Source organism: Bos indicus x Bos taurus, chromosome 8 (genome assembly GCF_003369695.1).
Source record: "Bos indicus x Bos taurus breed Angus x Brahman F1 hybrid chromosome 8, Bos_hybrid_MaternalHap_v2.0, whole genome shotgun sequence".
In the NCBI taxonomy this organism is placed as follows: domain Eukaryota; kingdom Metazoa; phylum Chordata; class Mammalia; order Artiodactyla; family Bovidae; genus Bos; species Bos indicus x Bos taurus.
The window spans coordinates 76,140,497-76,159,813 of NC_040083.1; the positions used below are offsets into that span (position 1 = coordinate 76,140,497).

The following is a 19,317-nucleotide window of genomic DNA, read 5'->3' on the forward strand; positions in this document are numbered from 1 at the left end:
GTATAGAGGGGTGTCAGAGAAGGGGCCTAGCCCAAGGTCATGAGAATGGCCAAAGTTTGTCCTGCCAGTTTTCTACTAAAGCCTCACTACTCCTATATATCACACCCCAAAGCTGGTCAACCGGTAGCCCCGCTGGTCGAGAGGACGAGATGTGCCACAGTACCACACACCACCCTTTTCTTCCCCAGCTAGCTGCCCTGGGCCAGGGTTTTAGAGGCACAGTTTCATGTAGGCACATCCTAGAACTAAAATTACTTCAGCAATGCCTGCAGCAAAGCTGGAGGAAATACCAGAAGACCAAAGCAAGTGTTTTTTTTTAAACTGAATTTATGATGCAGAAAATATAATGTATTCTTTAGACATTTGTACTACCATAAATTACACATTATGGGATAATTATTAATGGTTTGAAGAGAAACAGTTAAATGAAATACAGCCAATATTATGAAAATGTAAACCATGTAAATCAAAATCATAAAATAATTATTTCATTACTTAGAGGTCTTCTTAATATATATGTATGAAATTTCTTACACATACATACAATAAAAGCCCACAAAAACCGTGACTCTGAAGCTAATCACTGTACAAATATGAAAATAAATCTTTATCTTTAAGCTCAATTTTATCTTCAGCAAGAGGGTTGTGTGGTTTGGGCCTTATGAAAATCACATTTAGTATTCAATAATCAGATGTCACATATGTTATATAAAGCAGCAAGTGGAAAAAATAAATTATAAAAATGCACGAGGCTAAAAGTTAACAGGGAAAAATGTCTCTATGGCCAGTGTTCTTTCATGTCGAAACTAAAATAACATCCAGTGTGTCAGGATACATAAAAAAGAGTGTAGTGTGATTGTGATTTTAAAATCTCTACAAGGAGTAATTGAGACAAGATGAATAGAGTAGCAAATTAAGTTCAAGTTAAAAACACTAGCTGTTTTTGTTATTACCAAAAATAAACTCTAAATTTGGGAACAGCTTCATAAAATCAATGTTGGTAATAACTTAGTTTCCTAGCAGGGCAGTGAAAGAGCTAGCAGTAGCTTTTCTTTAAATAGGATCGCTAACCAGAGCTGTAAGTCTAATTTGAAAGTTGTAAGTCTAATTTGAATTTTGTTGCAAAAATATTTATCCACATTAAGATAGTTAAAGATGTGTGCTTCATTTATCATAGGCACCTATGTAATCTAATCGGTTTGGGTTCCTGCCCATATAGTCCAGAAGCAAAGACCAAGATAATACTTCTGTATCAAAGGTATATACTATTATATACATATTGTAAGACAATATAGACACTGGGGGAAAATAAATAAAGACAACACAATAACATGTATACTAACACAATTTTGTGCAACTGCACCAAACTCCTAAACTTGAATACCATATATCAACACACAGGTCTGTTAGGTCTGTTCTAACCTGGGCTCCACAGATGCCGAGGCAAACAGCAGTGGTAAAACTTTCATCGCACCATGGCACAAAAATAACCATCCCTCCCTGAATCAGTTTGACAGTTCCCCACCAGCAAGGTATTTCTTTTTAGTAAAAAATGTAAACTTTTTTCCCCTCTCTGGGACCAAAAAACAGGAAACAGGAATCCATGGTAGAGTTGTTGAAGACAGAACCAACTTCCCAGTGAAAAAGAACAAAACCAAACTAGATCTCACCAGTAGAGAGAAGGCACACTTTGAAAAGCTAAATGGATGTTGTGGCTATTTATAAGCTGTGTTAACATACTACCCAATTTTCATTAAAAAAAAAAAAAAAAACCTTGGAGAATTTAAGGTCTGATCATAAAAACTGTAAGTAGAGTTGTTTTAATTCCATAAGAGGGATGTTTTTAGCTTACATAGTACAATAAATAAGAGCTATTATTTTTTTCAGCAGGCTACTTGGGGCCTGGACCTATGAATCACGTTAAGTTCAAGTCTTTCTGGTTGGGAATAACTTAGTTGGTTCTGGCCACTGAAAATTGAAACCAAAGACCACGCCTGGCTGACCCACCCTAGGGTCAGATATTGACTCCTTTGGCTCTTGGAGACATTTCAGTGGGGAAGTCTGGGAGGCAGCACAGCTTCTTAGGAGAGCAAGACCCCTGAGGCTGTTGGTGAGGGTGAGTCCCGAGTCACCTCAGACGAAGGACTGACTCACCTGTACCCTAACCACAATTCCTCTTCAAAAGAGATGATTTTTCAAAACTACACATAACATTTCTTTCACTGTTCATTATTTAAGATGTGAATGCTGGCAGCCAAGGTGTTAGGGTATCTGTTATAGAAAAGACATTATGCTCTTAAGCCATGGGGAGGTTTGAATTTGCATATTTTCATCTGGCAAAATGATAAATTAAACTAGTATATTTTAAAAACTATATATATACACATATATAGCTCACATACCATAAGATTCACCATTAAAGTATATAATTTAGTATATAATTTAGTGGATTTTAGTATATTCACAAAGTTGTGCAACATTAGTACAATATAATTCCAGAACATTCTCATCATCCCCAAAGAAACTATATACCCATTAGTACTGCTACTACTAAGTCATTTCAGTCGTGTCCGACTCTGTGTGACCCCATAGACGGCAGCCCACCAGGGTCCCCCGTCCCTGGGATTCTCCAGGCAAGAACACTGGAGTGGCTTGCCATTTCCTTCTCCAATGCATGAAAGTGAAAAGTGAAAGGCAAGTTGCTCAGTCGTGTCCGACCCTCAGCGACCCCATGGACTGCAGCCTTTCAGGCTCCTCCATCCATGGGATTTTCCAGGCAAGAGTACTGGAGTGGGGTGCCATTGCCTTCTCCGATCCATAGTAGTCACTCTCAGTTACTCCCTTTCACCAGCACCTGCAGTCTCTTGCTGTTTTTTTTTTTTTTTTTTTTAAGTGAAGTGGGACAACTTTCCTGGGCATTGTATTTTCAGTAGTATGTGGCTTTATATTTTTCGTTAGAATTTTTAGCAGTGAATTCAAACCATGGTCTTTATAAGTATTCTGAGATTATAAAACACCCTCTTTAATATACAAACTATTTTTGTCCCCCAAATGTTTTCTTTATATATAAGACAATAGATTTTTCTATCTCCACGGGAGCATAAAACATTACCATTTTTCCCTCAATTAAATTCTGTTCTTGTACAAGAAGTGAGAAAAATTGATACTTAAATATTTAAAAAGATGAACAACCAGAGTCCTTATAAACTGTGGGCCATCACACTCTCCTTCTCAGTCCTTAAAGAGCTTCAGAGCTGAGAGAGCCGAGGCCTCAAAGGCCAAGCTGCTTGTTTACAGATGAGGAAATGGATCTAATGTGGGTTGGTGACAGGTTCAAGACCAGAAGGCTAGTTTACAGCAAAGGTAGGAAGGTAACCCCCTTTTACTAGTTTTCTATTGGGTTGACCAAAAAGTTTGTTTGGGGTTTCCTGTAAAATGGAGAAAAACCTGAACGAACTTTGTGGCCAACCCAACAGTACTGAATATTGGAAGTAAATGTCATCTACCACATGAATCTAATTATATCAGTGAATTCTGATATATCAGTGAATTATATCAGTGATTTCTTTTACAGCTTTGATCTGAGCATAAAAATACTTTCTAAAGATAAGGCAGGCATATTTAACCAGGGGGCCCAAATCACTCATCGAAACAGCAAAAAAGAGCTGAGGTTCTGGAGGGACCCAAGAACACAGTTCAGATTCCTCGCACTGTAACTCTCCACGCAAGTGTCTGTAGGATGTACCACTTCACGTAAGAAGCAAATAAGTCATACACATTCAGTACTCTGGGAATGATGGCTTCGTGGGCTGAGGATGTTTTGGAGTTAACCATTGCAGCAGTTCTTCATCTGGGTTGACTTTTTGGAACTAGTGCCACTCAGATTGGTAATGGATTTGCTGTCATCCTCATCAGTTCTTTTTTTCACTTCCCTGGAGACAGAAAGAGAGACATACAGACAGAGAAGATTACTGAGGTATAAAATAGAACCATAAACAACTCTGTAGAAATAAAACTGCACTGCTAAGCACTTGCTGTGTGCCATCCAGACAGGGTGCTAAATGCTTTGTAGGTATTGACATTTAATCCTCACAGGTAGGATTTTACTGTGTCCCATTTTATATGTGAGAAAATGAAGGCAAACAACGTTAAGAAATTTCCCTTAGGTCACATAGCTGAAGAAGTGGCAGAACTTGGATTGCAACCATGCAGGTGAGCTCCAGCCATCTGCATTCTGAACAGTAGGCTACACACTCATGCATGTACACAGAAACACATACCCAGGTGCATACACACATGCACACAGGCTACTGTTGCTCTCCTGTGGTCATGCCTGGTGTATAGTCTGCCACACGCACAGCTCATTCCTTAGGACTCTGGAACCTAGCTTCCACCCCCAGCTAATGCTTAACATTAACAAAAGCAATGATGGCTTTATAACCATTTTGTAATAATACTTGATCATGGAGATAACAGCAGATGGTTAAAATCCAAAAAATCTTTTTGTCTCTTCCTAAATTTCTTTTAGAATTAACAGAGGCACTTTTAGAATTAACAGAGGAACATTTCATGCAAAGATGGGCTCAATAAAGGACAGAAATGGTATGGACCCAACAGAAGCAGAAGATATTAAGAAGAGGTGGCAAGAATACACAGAAGAACTGTACAAAAAAGATCTTCACAACCCAGATAATCACGATGGTGTGATCACTCAGCTAGAGCCAGACATCCTGGAATGTGAAGTCAAGTGGGCCTTAGAAAGCATCACTATGAACAAAGCTAGTGTAGGTGATGGAATTCCAGTTGAGCTATTCCAAATCCTGAAAGATGATGCTGTGAAAGTGCTGCACTCAATATGCCAGCAAATTTGGAAAACTCAGCAGTGGCCACAGGACTGGAAAAGGTCAGTTTTCATTCCAATCCCAAAGAAAGGCAATGCCAAAGAATGCTCAAACTACTGCACAATTGCACTCATCTCACATGCTAGTAAAGTAATGCTTAAAATTTTCCAAGCCAGGCTTCAGCAATATGTGAACTGTGAATTTCCAGATGTTCAAGCTGATTTTAGAAAAGGCAGAGGAACCAGAGACCAAATTGCCAACATCCGCTGGATCATGGAAAAAGCAAGAGAGTTCCAGAAAAACATCTATTTCTGCTTTGTTGACTATGCCAAAGCCTTTGACTGTGTGGATCACAATCAACTGTGGAACATTCTGAAAGAGATGGGAATACCAGACCACCTGACCTGCCTCTTGAGAAACCTATATGCAGGTCAGGAAGTGACAGTTAGAACTGGACATGGAACAACAGACTGGTTCCAAATAGGAAAAGGAGTACATCAAGGCTGTATATTGTTACCCTGCTTATTTAACTTATATGCAGAGTACATCATGAGAAACGCTGGGCTGGATGAAGCACAAGCTGGAATCAAGATTGCCAGGAGAAATATCAATAACCTCAGATACGCAGATGACACCACCCTTATGGCAGAAAGTGAAGAGGAACTAAAAAGCCTCTTGATGAAAGTGAAAGAGGAGAGTGAAAAAGTTGGCTTAAAACTCAACATTCAGAAAATGAAGATCATGGCATCTGGTCCCATCACTTCATGGGAAATAGATGGGGAAACAGGGGAAATAGATGGGGAAACAGTGGAAAGAGTGTCAGACTTTATTTTTTGGGGCTCCAAAATCACTGCAGATGGTGACTGCAGCCATGAAATTAAAAGACGCTTATTCCTTGGAAGGAAAGTTATGACCAACCTAGATAGCATATTCAAAAGCAGAGACATTACTTTGCCAACCAAGGTCCGTCTAGTCAAGGCTATGGTTTTTCCAGTGGTCATGTATGGATGTGAGAATTGGACTGTGAAGAAAGCTGAGCACTGAAGAATTGATGCTTTTGAACTGTGGTGTTGGAGAAGACTCTTGAGAGTCCCTTGAACTGCAAAGAGATCTACCTAGTCCATTCTGAAGGAGATCAGCCCTGGGATTTCTCTGAAGGAATGATGCTAAAGCTGAAACTCCAGTACTTTGGCCACTGATGTGGCCAAAGGAGCTGATGTGCTAAACTTGGAAAACCGCTGCACCTGAGTAGGAAAGAAAAGGGAAACTAGTTCTTGCTGAAGACCAGTTAATAAATGCTATGGTACACGTTTTCATGTAGTCCTTATTACACACAACACACACACTGTCACGTGACAGGTGAGCATCACTGTCTTCACAGATGAGGAAACAAAGACTCAGGAAAAGGAGGAGGATATACAGTTCAACCCATAACACCCTATAAGACCTGGTTCAGATTTATGACCTCCTGAACTATATTTGTATTGCTTAAACCACTAGGTTAGTAGGAATTTGTTACAGTGACAACGGAAAACTAATACAGCTTCCAAATGCAAAATCTTGACTACCGGGTCATTCAACAAGTGTCCGACTTATGCCAGGCTCTGGGATCCTCAACTAGTGAGCTCTGAGAGCCAGATAATCTAAATAAATCGTTACCAGGTCCTGAAAGCTGCTAACACACAAGCACAGTGGAGCCGACCTACTGGCAGGATAGGGATTCATTTAAAGAGGAAGGGAGGTCACAGCTTGCATAGAGACAAAGAGGAATAAAAGAACCTGGCCATGACTGGAGGCAACCTTGCTGTGTCTAGAGATATCCTTCATTTGGGAAGCAAGAAGAGATGCAAACAGAAAGGCAGGTGAGATCTGGCTCTGGGGGACTGTTAGCCACTTGCTAAAAGAGACAGGGTTCTTTGCTGTAGGTCGGACACCAATGTGGGGTGCAGGCAGGAAAGTATTAATTGGATTTTTATTTACAAAGATCACCCTGATTAGAGAAAGAATATGGACAGATTGAATAAAAAGTGCAGAGAGGTCACCGAATCATTAGGGCCTCAGAACCCACTAGAGGCAGATGATGAAGAAAAAGGAAGAAGTCAAGACTGACTCTAGGTTACTATTTTTTTTATTATAATGTTAATAGTTTCCTGAAAAGGGGAGTATAGAGTGAAGAACAATTTTATAGAAAACACATTAGGATTTAGCTATGTTGGGTCACTCAGATCTATGGAATTTCCATTTGTTGGTGGGTGGGAACATGGAATTTTAAAAAAGATGGGAGTTAAAAAAAATGGGAGTTAAAAGTATAGAAATTGGAAGTCACCTTCTAGACACAGTTTTAGGAACCATGGGGATGGAAGACATTAGGCAGAGAAAGTAAGAGCAAGAATAGAATCCTGAAATTGCCAGCATTTAAAAGGCAAATCAGAGATTCAGAGTAGTGCAAAGTCCTAATTTTGCCACTTAGCAGCTGTGTCACTTTGAGCAAGCTGATAAAGCATTCTAAACCTCAGTTTTCTTATCTGTACAGTGGGCACAGTAAACACAGCATCTTCACAAGACAACATACATCTCTCTCTCCTGGGAGGTCCAACAGGCCCCTATCAGCTATGCATCATATGGCTGCCTGGTCATAGTTTTCTTTTTTTCCTCTAATTTTAAATTGAACAGCCTATCTTACATACCCTGATATCCCTACAAGGCCTTCATGCTGAGCACTCATAATAATGCAGACATTACTGAACCTTGAAAGCAAATATTAAGGGAGAAAAACAGGCTGTATTTTTCACTTGGCCTTCCGTTTCCTTAAATCTACTCAAAATGCAGGCACTCCCACTTTAAGGGACTCAGGAAAATACAATTCCAAACATCTAAACCAGGTTTAAGGTTGGGAAAACTAAATTACCTCACCCCAAACTGCCATATGCTTAACTGCATTTTAAATGAATCAGTCTTATGGACAGATTTACACCCAGTGAGTTCAGCAATGGTGCTGAACTGATTTTTCAGCCTGAGCTTTTTATGTTTTTCTCAAATTTCAGGCCACTGACCAATTTGATGCTTGTTGTACTTGAATCTATTGCAAAATGTTTAAAGCCTGTGGCTCTAGTGGCGGCAGACTAACTTACTGATGGACAGTAGTTGGAATGAACGTCCTGTCAGCCCTACAGGGAAACTGAATTTCTAGGAACGACTTTTCTTGGAATTGAGATGTTTTTCAAGAAAAGGCAAAGGAATTCAGGTTGTTAACCAAACACTTATGGCCTCCCTTTAAAAACAAACACTGTTTCAGACAGTGAAAATCCATAAACTTTTCTAGATCAGGTTTTAAGACATGACATGGTATGAAATGGAATTATGGGAACTATCTTATGAGATCAAGTCAAGAATTTAATGTTTTGCATTATACACAACGTTTTGAAGGCTGTAAAACTTTTTAAAGTTATCTTACTGGTGGAAACGAAACCATTTTCATTTAAGACTTGGTACTCTGACAAACAATCAGATGACATGGTATAAAGCAAATTAAAGGCTCTCCAGATTTGCTTTATTTATAATTTTCCTATTTAACATATTGTTAACATAAGTAACCTAGAGGTCTCAACAACAATTTAAAGAGCTCTCTGATGAGTGATTCACAAGAAGTGACCTTGTTATCAAAATGCTTCTGCACATAGCTGTTTTAAGTAAAGCTACATTGTAAACAGGGGGGCTGCTAGGCTGACTCAACACACTTATCTATGGACTCACAGGCTGTCAGGACTAGAAAGCCTTACGGATCATTTTCTTTAGCCCCTTCCCTCATTTTACAGATTAGAAATGCCGGACTTAGTCACGACTCCACAGGTGTTCGGGGAAGATTTAAGATTGGACTTTGAGCCTCCTGACACTACACTCCTCCAGCGTGCTGGGCAAAAGCCCTCAGCCACGCAGAGCGCCTTAGCTGGAGCTTCCTTTCCTGTTCAGCTGGGGCAGCAATATAGCACCTCCTACCTGAGGTGAAGGTAGTGCTGAGCCCTTTATTCTACTAAAGTTAAGATTCTTATAAAAACCAGAATCTCACAAATGGTCAGACACAGAACTACATGCCTAAAGTGGTTTTGCTTTGTCAGCAATTAAAATTCATTGGCTGGATTTTGATAACACACGTTTTTATACTTTTTCTTTCTTTTTTTTTATATTTAAACTGTTGGATCAGTAAAGAATCATCTTTTCACTTGTGGCAGAAAACTAGCAGAAGAAATAAGTCTAACAGAAAACACTGTTATTTCCTAAGAATACTGCAAAGATTGAAATACAGTTAAATCCAAGTTCCTCAATGCTGCAGTTTTCATTCTAATCCACATCCCAAAATGTTATTTATTATTAACACCATTGTCTAAGCTTAAAAATTACCTGGATAATAATGTAAACAAAGTGCTTCCAACTGGCATGATATACAATTTGCTTTGTGAAATTTTTTTCCTTTACCTTGGAAAATGTCATAATACATAGTTATATTCATAATGGTCTCTTGTGTTTAAAATCTGGTTCCTGGAAATGATTCATACACGTCAGCTGTTAGCTTTGTGGTGACATTTTGCAGAAATGTCAACGACACCTCAGATGCACCTGCTTTTGTTTGGCAGTAGAGGTATTTTCCCAATGTTCACAGGGAACAAGCAGCATTACCAGTTTTTTCAAAAACTGTTTCTCCAACCACTACTGAAAGACAAGACAGTGTTCCCCAATATAGATTCACTTTATAGTCAATATATTTGACACATACAGCAGCTAAGTGAAAATTCAATCCTACATTCAGTTTTTCAAATATAAGGCAAAACTTTACCGAGCAAGATGGAGAACAGCTTCCACTATATTTGAACCATCTTTGGCGCTTGTTTCACAAAATAATGCCCCATAGGTCTGTAAAAAAACATATATATGTATATACAATTAAATGAAGGTTTTGATTAGGTTTCCTGGAATGTTCACTTTTAATATCAATAAAATAAAAATATTCCCCTGTTGAGTATGCTAAAAATAATAGTTAAGTAATTGGATTCAAAGTTTCAAGACTTTAAAAAAAAAACACATTTGAGCCTAGTTATTCCAGTAACATTTCCTAGTCAAAGAATTAAAAAAAACAACTTTTTATTTTTTATTAGGGTATATCCAGTGGCACCCCACTCCAGTACTCTTGCCTGGAAAATCCCATGGACAGAGGAGCCTGGAAGGCTGCAGTCCATGGGGTCGCTGAGGGTCGGACACGACTGAGCGACTTCACTTTCACTTTTCATTTTCCTGCATTGGAGAAGGAAATGGCAAGCCACTCCAGTGTTCTTGCCTGGAGAATCCCAGGGACAGGGGAGCCTGGTGGGCTGCTGACTATGGGGTCACACAGGGTCGGACACGACTGAAGTGACTTAGCAGCAGCAGCAGCATCCAGTTAACAAATAATGTTGTGATAGTTTCAAGTGAATAGCAAAGGGACTCAGGCATACATATACATGTATCCACTCTCCCTCAAATCCCTGTCTCATCCAGGCTGCCACATAACACTGAGCAGAGTTTCATGTGCTATACAGTAGGTTCTTGCTGGTTATCCATTTTAAATATAGCAGTGTGTACACGTCCATCCCAAACTCCCTAACTATCCCTTTCCCCCAACCTTCCCCCTGGCAACCATAAGTTCCTTCTCAAAGTTTGTGAATCTGTTTTTGTTTTTTAAGTAAGTTCATTTGTATAATTTCTTTTTAGATTCCATATATAAGGGATATCTTATAATTTTTCTCCTCCGTCTGACTTACTTCATTCTGTATGATGCTCTCTAGGTCCATCCATGTTGCTGCAAATGGTATTATTTCATTCTTTTTAATGGCTGAATAATATTCCACCCAGAGAATTTTTATTTTGCACCCCCTCCAAAACCCATCCCACTATACAAAATTTCATAGTTTAACATTCTTATATCCAAAAGTCACACATGCCACCAAATGTTCTCTATCAAATAATTTGAGACAGATAAAAATGATAGCTTAAGGTAACCACACAGGAATTAAATGTCCATCAGAAGTATGTCTCCTTTAGGCCAGCAGCTAACACACCCCTCTTCACCATATCATCCTTTTCGAATGAGATTCAGCAGCCTTTGTGTTGCTAAAACCAATGGACATTTTCTAGTCCTCTATTATTTAACCTCCCAGTGGTTATACATACAGTCACTGATTGTTATCACTCTTCTGCTTCAGACCTTCTGATGTTTCCCATCCCTCACAAGCAATATTGAAACGCTTACCTGGCTGACAAGGCCTAGGTATGCTTGTATGGGGCCCCAGCCAACCTCTCAGTTCTACTAGTGGCCACTCTCCCTCACAACGCTCAAGTTACCCTGGCCATCCCTCTATTTCTCCAATGCTCCAAATTTTCTCCCACCTCAGGACCTTTCTGGGCTTCCCTTGTGGCTCAGTGGGTAAAGAATCTGACTGCAATGTGGGACACCTGGGTTTGATACCTGGGTTGGGAAGATCCCCTGGAGAAGGGAAGGCTATCCACTCCAGTATTCTGGCCTGGAGAATACCATGGACTGTACAGTCCATCGGAGAAGGCAACAGCACCCCACTCCAGTACTCTTGCCTGGAAAATCCCATGGACGGAGGAGCCTGGTGGGCTGCAGTCCATGGGGTCGCTAAGAGTCAGACACGACTGAGCAACTTCACTTTCACTTTTCACTTTCCTACATTGGAGAAGGAAATGGCAACCCACTCCAGTGTTCTTGCCTGGAGAATCCCAGGGACGGGGGAGCCTGGTGGGCTGCCATCTGTGGGGTCACACAGAGTCGGACACGACTGAAGCGACTTAGCAACAGCAGCAGCAGCAGTACAGTCCATGGGGTCGCAAAGAGTCAGACACAACTGAGCGACTTTCACTTTCAGGACCTTTGCACCTGTTGTTACCACTACCTAGGTTATCCTATATCCTTAGTAACCCACTTCACCAGGCTGACTTTTACCTGCCTTTTCAATTTTTCAGTAATCCTTCCTTGAAGTTGAGAAGGATGAAGAAGTCAGCACTAGGAATTCCTATTATAAAACCTCTTGACATGTATTTTTCCAGCACGGCACTTGCCACAATTGTAATTGATGAAGTGTGTCTTTGTCTAACAAGCTGGAAACAACTCCTTTAGGAAAGGAGGACTGTGTGTGGGGTGGGGCTAGGTATGGTTTACCTGGTTCCTGTGTGGGACTGGGAGAGGATATGATGGATACTCTGGAGCAGGGAGAAAGGAACAACCAAACAATGGGGAAAGATTACTGTGAAGCTTTTACTCATGACCCCCTCAATCCACAGCAATGCTAGAATAATTCCCCAAATGAATCTTATTTCTAGTAGAAATGGATAGTTCTGCTGCTGAATTTCATAGTCAGGATGTTACCGGGTGAAATAGAGATGGCCTTAGAGGATGCAGGAGGGTGGTGGACATGAGATGCATAATAAGTAAGCAAACCTTGGGGAACCAATAAGAAATTTTGGAGAAGGAATAAAGTTGGCATGCGGCCAGGAATGATGGCTCTCTAGGGGGGACAAGTGGATTACATAGGTTTAATGTCTGTCTCCCCTAGACAGTAAACTATGTGAGGGCAAGGATGGTCTCTTTTGTTCTCTACCCTTTGCTCAGCTCACAATAAAGTACTTTTCACATGGTAAATACAATTAAATATGTGTTGAATGGATCTTGTCTGTATTTCATTGCCTAGTTTTAATGTTTATCATATTTGGCTCACAGTTATAACATTTAAAATAAGAAACAATTCCAACTTAAAATAGGGAAATTGAAACTTCTTTTTAAAGTTCACTTGTTTGTGTTATAGAGCAGTCTTTTCATTGATGATGATAGACAACAATGTAGCTATGTCAAATGAGACTGTTACGGTAAGAACTTATTTGACCCAAGGGCCATCTGATTCCTTGTTTGGGTAAAACAAATCATAAGAAGGTCACGAAGATTCTGACATAATGACAATGATGAGAGAATAAGCACTGCCCACAATAGTAATCTGAACAAAAATGAGGCCCATTCCTTATACAAGTGCGTAACCAAGAATAATTTTATACTATTCCAACTGAGTACAAATCTTAGAAAAAAGAACATGTCTACCAATTCTCTTCACCCTGTCACCCAGTTAACACCCTGCATCATCCGCTGCTCCTTGGCACAGTGACCCTCTGGAACCAAAGTCAACTTTTCAAAACAGGACACCCATTCTTATTCCTTTACCTGGATCCCAGGACTAGAGGAGGGTTCCAGGAACTGGGGAAGAGTGAGGAAGAAGACAGGAGAATTTTGCCTCCTCTTTGTCACTGATACTCAGTGGGGAAAATGATCACATGATTGTTTTACCCCCACAAGGGATTTAATTCTTGTTGTTAATTATTTACATTCATGGGGTGGATAGGGGGCACTGGGAATTCTGTCTGTGTAAGGACAGAAAACCCATCACACAGAGTGGAGGTAGCACACATAGAGAAAAGTGAAAGACCCCTTCTAGTTTGGACCCACTCTTACTCTTACCATGGCCAGTTTTTCTCCAAAGTACCCTGGGACACATTTTTGTCCCTCTGCTTCAGCAGTGTCACGAAGATCAGCCTTGTTTCCTACCAACATGATAGGAATGCTCTCATGGGCTGCATCCTACCATGAAGAAAAGAAAAAATGGTGCATACATGAAACACTGGACAAGTTATGAGGATGATGACAACAGCTGCCGTTTCTGAATGCCCCTTGTATACCACATGGTGTACAGACAATATCTTTAAACTTCAAAGTATCTCTAAAAGGACACAAACTTTTCCCCATTTCCAGACCAGAACACTGAAATTCAGAGAGGTTAAATAAGATGTTGTAAGGGTGAGGGCCAAGGTCCAAATGACTCCATCATCCTTGCCACTACAGAAATCGATACAAACTCAAGATGCATGACCTAGAGTTACATTTAGCTGTAGTGCTCACATAATTTGCTATAATTTTCACTCCAAACAGAGGTGATAACAAGCCGGCTTCATTATCCCAGGTACAAAACACACAAATATTCCCTCAGCTATGAGGGGACAAAAAAGGAGTCTGAAAGTTCCACACTCACCGCTATCTGGCTCACAACAGAAGCAAAATACAAAGGCCCTAAAGATCAACATATTTCTTGTGAGGAGTCGATGAGCAATCATTCAAAGTACCAGTTTCTCAGGATAATGCTCCCCAATTAGCATGTGCACACTGTCGCAGCCTTCACAGAGGAGCTGGCTGACTGACTGGAAGATGTGAGAGGCAGAAGTGAGTTTGAGACTCCACCTCTCCCACCACCTGGCTGCTCACCGGCTGTGACTGAGTGAAATCCAGCAAATCTCTTCCTGTTTCTGACTCCATTTCCCTGTCTGTGAAATGAAGGGGTCAGTAAGCCCCCCTCAGCAGGCTATGATGAGAATAGAAGACTACGTGACTAGAAAAACAGCCTTTTGGCTCCTAAACAAGCGAAGCAGCAGTGGTGACTGACACGTGGGGAAATGACCCTTTGCGGTGCCTAAACACAGCCGGGTGCTCACCCACTTTGGTGCCACACCTGATACAGCATCAAAAATGAGCCTTGAAACTAAAATTATACTTCACCATTCTCCTCCAACGGAATGCATCAGAATGAAGTAAAAGCCAAGGGGAGAAGGAAATGAAAAGCCCTCCCCCAGACTAGACCCCACCCATTAATGTGTTGAGTAATTGCATTCTGTGGGGAACTGCTCAGGATCATATGGAAGCCATTAATCAAATATTCACTTAAGTCAGCCAAGACTCCTCAAAGCCACATGGGTAAGTAATGGCACATTCAAGTCTTGACTCAAGTATGACCTCCTGGTCCGACCGGCCTGACTGCACTACCTGCAGCACGCTGCCTCCCCATAGGCCGTTTATCCTGGCCTCGTTTTGTTTCTACATCTAGCACTTCCTGTCATTCATTTTATTTACCTATGTTGGTTGCCTTTTACATCTCCCTAACTAGAATACAAGCTCCAAAGGGTAGGGCCTTTTGTTTTTGTTTGTTTTTTTAAATGGATATACTGCCAATACCTGCACAAAACTGGGATGCCCAAAATATTTTTGAATGTGTAAAAGTCGAAAAGAGATCTCATGTCTCAAGTGTCTCCATTCAACTTTTACCCACATATCCAATCAACAAATTATTCATGACAGGTATATGGCCGTAATTTTAAGATTTTATAACCCAGTGGTTTTCAAGTGAAATATATTAATTATTAATTCAGAGGGTCCATTCAGCACTGACACTCCACTGCTTCCCAATCCTTTCATGCATCTGAACTATCTCACTGTTAGTTTTGACCCATATTATAGTGGCCATATAAACTGTCCCAACAGAATTTCCCCAAATGAGACAAGGTGAGCCATGGTGAAGACTCACTGAGATAAGTCAAAAGCAAATGCCAAGTGACGTCTCATTTTTTCTCCAGTAACAAATTCAATATTTCATCTTGAATACAGTTTTCTCCCTTTTCCGACCCTATGAAAGATAACACCAATAGCTAAATGAATCACTTGCCACAAGTACGTGCTTACTTATCTAGCAAATTATGGCAGTAGGGCACCTGGTATAGGCCGTAACGTCACACAGGGCTTTTTCCAACCCTATGGCTGACCCTGCCTTTTGTGCCTCCTTGTCTTGAGTATAATCCAAAGTCTTAAAAGGGAGATCAAGTCCAAAAGTTTCAACAATAAACAGATTTGCTATAGATCCTAAATATCTGTGTGTGAGTTAGTTGGGATTATCCATTCTTCTCTCGTTGGTCTCCCCAGAGCTTCCTCTGTTCCCTTGAGTAGATGCCTCTCCTCTAGGTACTACCTACCTTGGAGATCCTTTCTTGATATTGCAGGAGTTTCTCTTAACCTGCTGCTCATTCTGGAGCTTCATCAAAAGAACAACCTGTGTTGAATCAGGAGGTCTAATTCTCCCTTCCACTCCAACCTCTAAATGACTAAAAGCCAGTGTCATGTACTTTCTATGACTCATGTTTCTCATAAAAAGTGAGAGCAACATTACATTTACTTCCTTTCTCAGATATGTTACAGAGGTGAATATAACATGGAGAAAATTTTGTGAAATAAAAATACTACATAAATGTCAACATGCTTTTGATGTATATATAATTTTCAGTCATGATTTTTCAGTTGAGCAAAATGCATATTTATCATTGAGTCTTATTGCCATTTTTCAGTCAGTCATTTCTTACATCTTTAGTTAGAAAGAGAACATTTTGGTATTTTACAGGGTATGAAACAGGCCCAACTAAAGAATCTAGAGGCTGACTTGAGCAGCAGCAATCAGCAATTCAGACAGCAATCAGTTCTCTGTTCAGCCACCACTGCACTTAATGCCTGTTAAAAATGATAGATCATAGACATACTTGAAAAATTATATTAGCCACTAGGTTTTTTTCTCTTCCCCCAAGAGACTATGCTGAATCATGGCTTGAACTGTAGTTTTACGGTGATTAATAATGTTGGCAGCACATTAACTGTGGTCAAAATAGTTTCCTACTCTAAAAAATTATTGACCATGAAACAAAGGATATGAAAGCTCCTCAGATGAAAGACACCATCTCATTTGAGCAAAAGAAAGCATAGATAGTAAGCACACATGTTTAAAATACCAATTAGTATGTTAGTAGTACTTTGGGTATGTAAAGACCCAAATCTCTATCAGAAGAAGACAGAGAACACAGTTCCTATGGAATTTGGACCGGGTGGTGCCAGGTGGTGATGGTATTTCACCTATACTTCTAGCACACGTGTTGGTGTGCTTTCACCTATACATCTAGCACACGTGGAAGCCCCTATTACACCTCCAGTCACACTACACACCCAGCTCCATCACCCTCTTGTTTGTGAGAACTGATTTTCCTTGGGTTGTCTGGATTTTTACTTGCTGCCAATCGGGTTCTGATCATATTAAAACCCAGGACTTCCCCCTCTCCCACCACCACTCAGAAGCTCACTTTGTTAGTGTCCTTGGTTCTGTGGGAACTGGCCCGCTACTGAGGAGGAGACCAGTGCTGCCAAGTACCATTAGGAACCCTGCCTCCCACAGGTTCTTTCTGAGAGCCTAGATCAGTGGATCTAGGTTCTTTCTGAGATCCTAGATCAATGGTTTCTGAGTTCATTTTTACAAAGGAGAAACAGCATTTCCTGAGATCCAGCCTATAACTCTCCCGTGTAATTTTTTTGTTGTCTGTTTTGATTTCTTACCTCAATCATATCTACCCATTCTCGTACATTAAGAAAGCTTTTCTCACACGTAACATCATACAGCAGCAAAACACCATCTGCTCTTCTGAAGTAAGACTTGGCAATGCTTCTGAATCTGGAAAAAAGCATGAAGGTAACAGTTCTAATCAGTCAGTCAGTTTGGTGTTGCCTCATTCTTCATCTCTTTTATGCTCACTTCCCCCACCCCCTTCATCTTTAAAGCAAGCCTTGGGACTTCCCTGGTGGTCCAGTGGTTAAGAATCTGCTTTGCAATGTAGGGGGCGCAGGTTCGGTCCCTAGTCAGGGAACTAAGATCCCACATGCCTCAGCGTAACTAAGCCTAAGCAAAACTGCTAACCCCTTGTGCCACAACTAGAGTGTCTGTGTGCTGCAATGGAAGATCCTGCATGACACAACTAAAACCCGATGCAGCAAATAAATAAATAAAAATATTAAAAAGAAAAACCAAGCCCAATTGAGAAGAATCTAATGGCAACGTATTTCTGTGAAAGAGTCATCCCAGAGGACTAGAATGACCTAGTGAAAGGTAACAGAAGAATCTGCGCTAGTGATTTAAAAAAGTCAATCATTTTTTCCACCAAACAATCTCAAGGAAGTCTACAAAGCCCAGGGCATAGTCAGGACAAGGTTGAGAGCATAACTTCTAAAACTGTCGGCCTCAGCAACAAGCTACTGGAACCCAGGTGTGGGACACAGAGAAATATGGAAGAAGAGGCACATCCAAGCAAAATTATTTTTTGGGTGGTGGGGAGGGAATACTGTGGGTGGTTGGAAGAAGACCCAACCACGTGGAACACCACAGGTACACACATGGGGTGTGGGGGCTTCCCAGGGGAAGAGCACACCTCAATCTATATGTCCTAACTCAACCAAGTATAATATTCTGCAAGATCTTAAATAGGGGCCTGTCAACCACACATTTTTAAAATGCTGCTGGAAAATATGAGCTCTGTGTGAGCAGGTATTTGTGTGTGTCTATTCACTGTTGAATCTGAATACCCTAAGTGGCGCCCCATTACAGAGGCTGGCAGGTACCCCCAAAATTTTTGCTGCACAACCAGATTCAGTCTGTTCCCAAAGAGTTAGATAAGATTAAGACCTATGCTTCACACTTCTGTCCATCAGCAATGACAGAAAGGGAGGGAACTGTCTGTCGCCATATGCAGCTCTGCTGTTTAGTTTGTCTCTCTGCCCTTGAACAGAAGAGCTAACAGGTCTTCTTCTCCATCTTCTCTGGAGCCCCAGCTCCCCAGCTGCTCACAGTGTTGCCACTTTCAGGAGTGCTGCCTCACCAACATTCTCTCACTAGGAAAGGGCACTCTCTTTTCCCAATGGGTCACCAGTTCAAAGGGAGCTTAGAAGGACTCACATGACTGATGACGGAAGAGTGAAGAAGGAAAGGATGTGGAAAAAAGTGAGCATTCTTAAAATTCTAACACTATATCAGAACTATATTATCATGAGCACAAAAGATACCAAACGTCCTACAAGGCCTGTCCATGCAAACCCCAGCAGAATTCAAAGCACTGGGAAAGCACTTGCCTCTCCTGGCCCGCTGTATCCCACAGCTGCAGTACTGTCCGTTCTCCATCTACGATCAGCATTTTCATTTGAAAATCAACTCCTGAAAAAGAATATAAGAGAACATGGAGAACACGATGTAAATAATTCCCTTGGATTTTACTTTTCAAGCCCTCTTTAGATGAGACAAAGCCAATAAGGTGAAGTTCAGCGAGACAGAGGAAAGAACCTGGCCATCAATGAGAGTGACCTTCACATAGTAATTATAAGCCAGATCACACTTGTAATCTGGCTTGGAGATCGGCTGGCTTGGGGAAGGATTTAATCTGTGGACAAAAGGAAAATCTATGTTCTGTGTTCACGTAATTAGATGGACTCAGTTTTATGTGTGTGCATGCACACAAATATGCCTATGTATATATGCAGGTATATCCATGTGTGTATGCATATGTATATAAGTACATGTATATGGTGTGTATATATGCCAGGTGCTCTAGCAACTGAACCAAATATTTTAGGCTTTTTATGACTTGAAGTGAACTTTCAGCTTTGTTATCTTGAAGGGTTATAACAGTACCATAAATTTACAAAGACATCCATTGTGAAGAGGGTAACCAATCTGTTTTAGGGTTTCTGGTTATCAAAATA

General features: G+C 40.7%; 1 protein-coding gene across 1 annotated transcript in view; it reads right to left on the minus strand.

The window, feature by feature from the left end:
- Positions 1 to 309: 309 nt before the first annotated feature.
- Positions 310 to 19,317, minus strand: part of RASEF (RAS and EF-hand domain containing) — a 95,120-nt gene continuing 76,112 nt past the window's right edge. Inside the window, exons 13-17 of the mRNA XM_027550084.1 lie at positions 18,691 to 18,772; positions 17,128 to 17,242; positions 13,396 to 13,515; positions 9,673 to 9,749; positions 310 to 3,932 (exon numbers count right to left, since the gene is read on the minus strand). Coding sequence (XP_027405885.1) covers positions 3,827 to 3,932; positions 9,673 to 9,749; positions 13,396 to 13,515; positions 17,128 to 17,242; positions 18,691 to 18,772 — 500 coding nt within the window. The 3' untranslated portion in view covers positions 310 to 3,826. The remainder of the gene's footprint in view (positions 3,933 to 9,672; positions 9,750 to 13,395; positions 13,516 to 17,127; positions 17,243 to 18,690; positions 18,773 to 19,317) is intronic.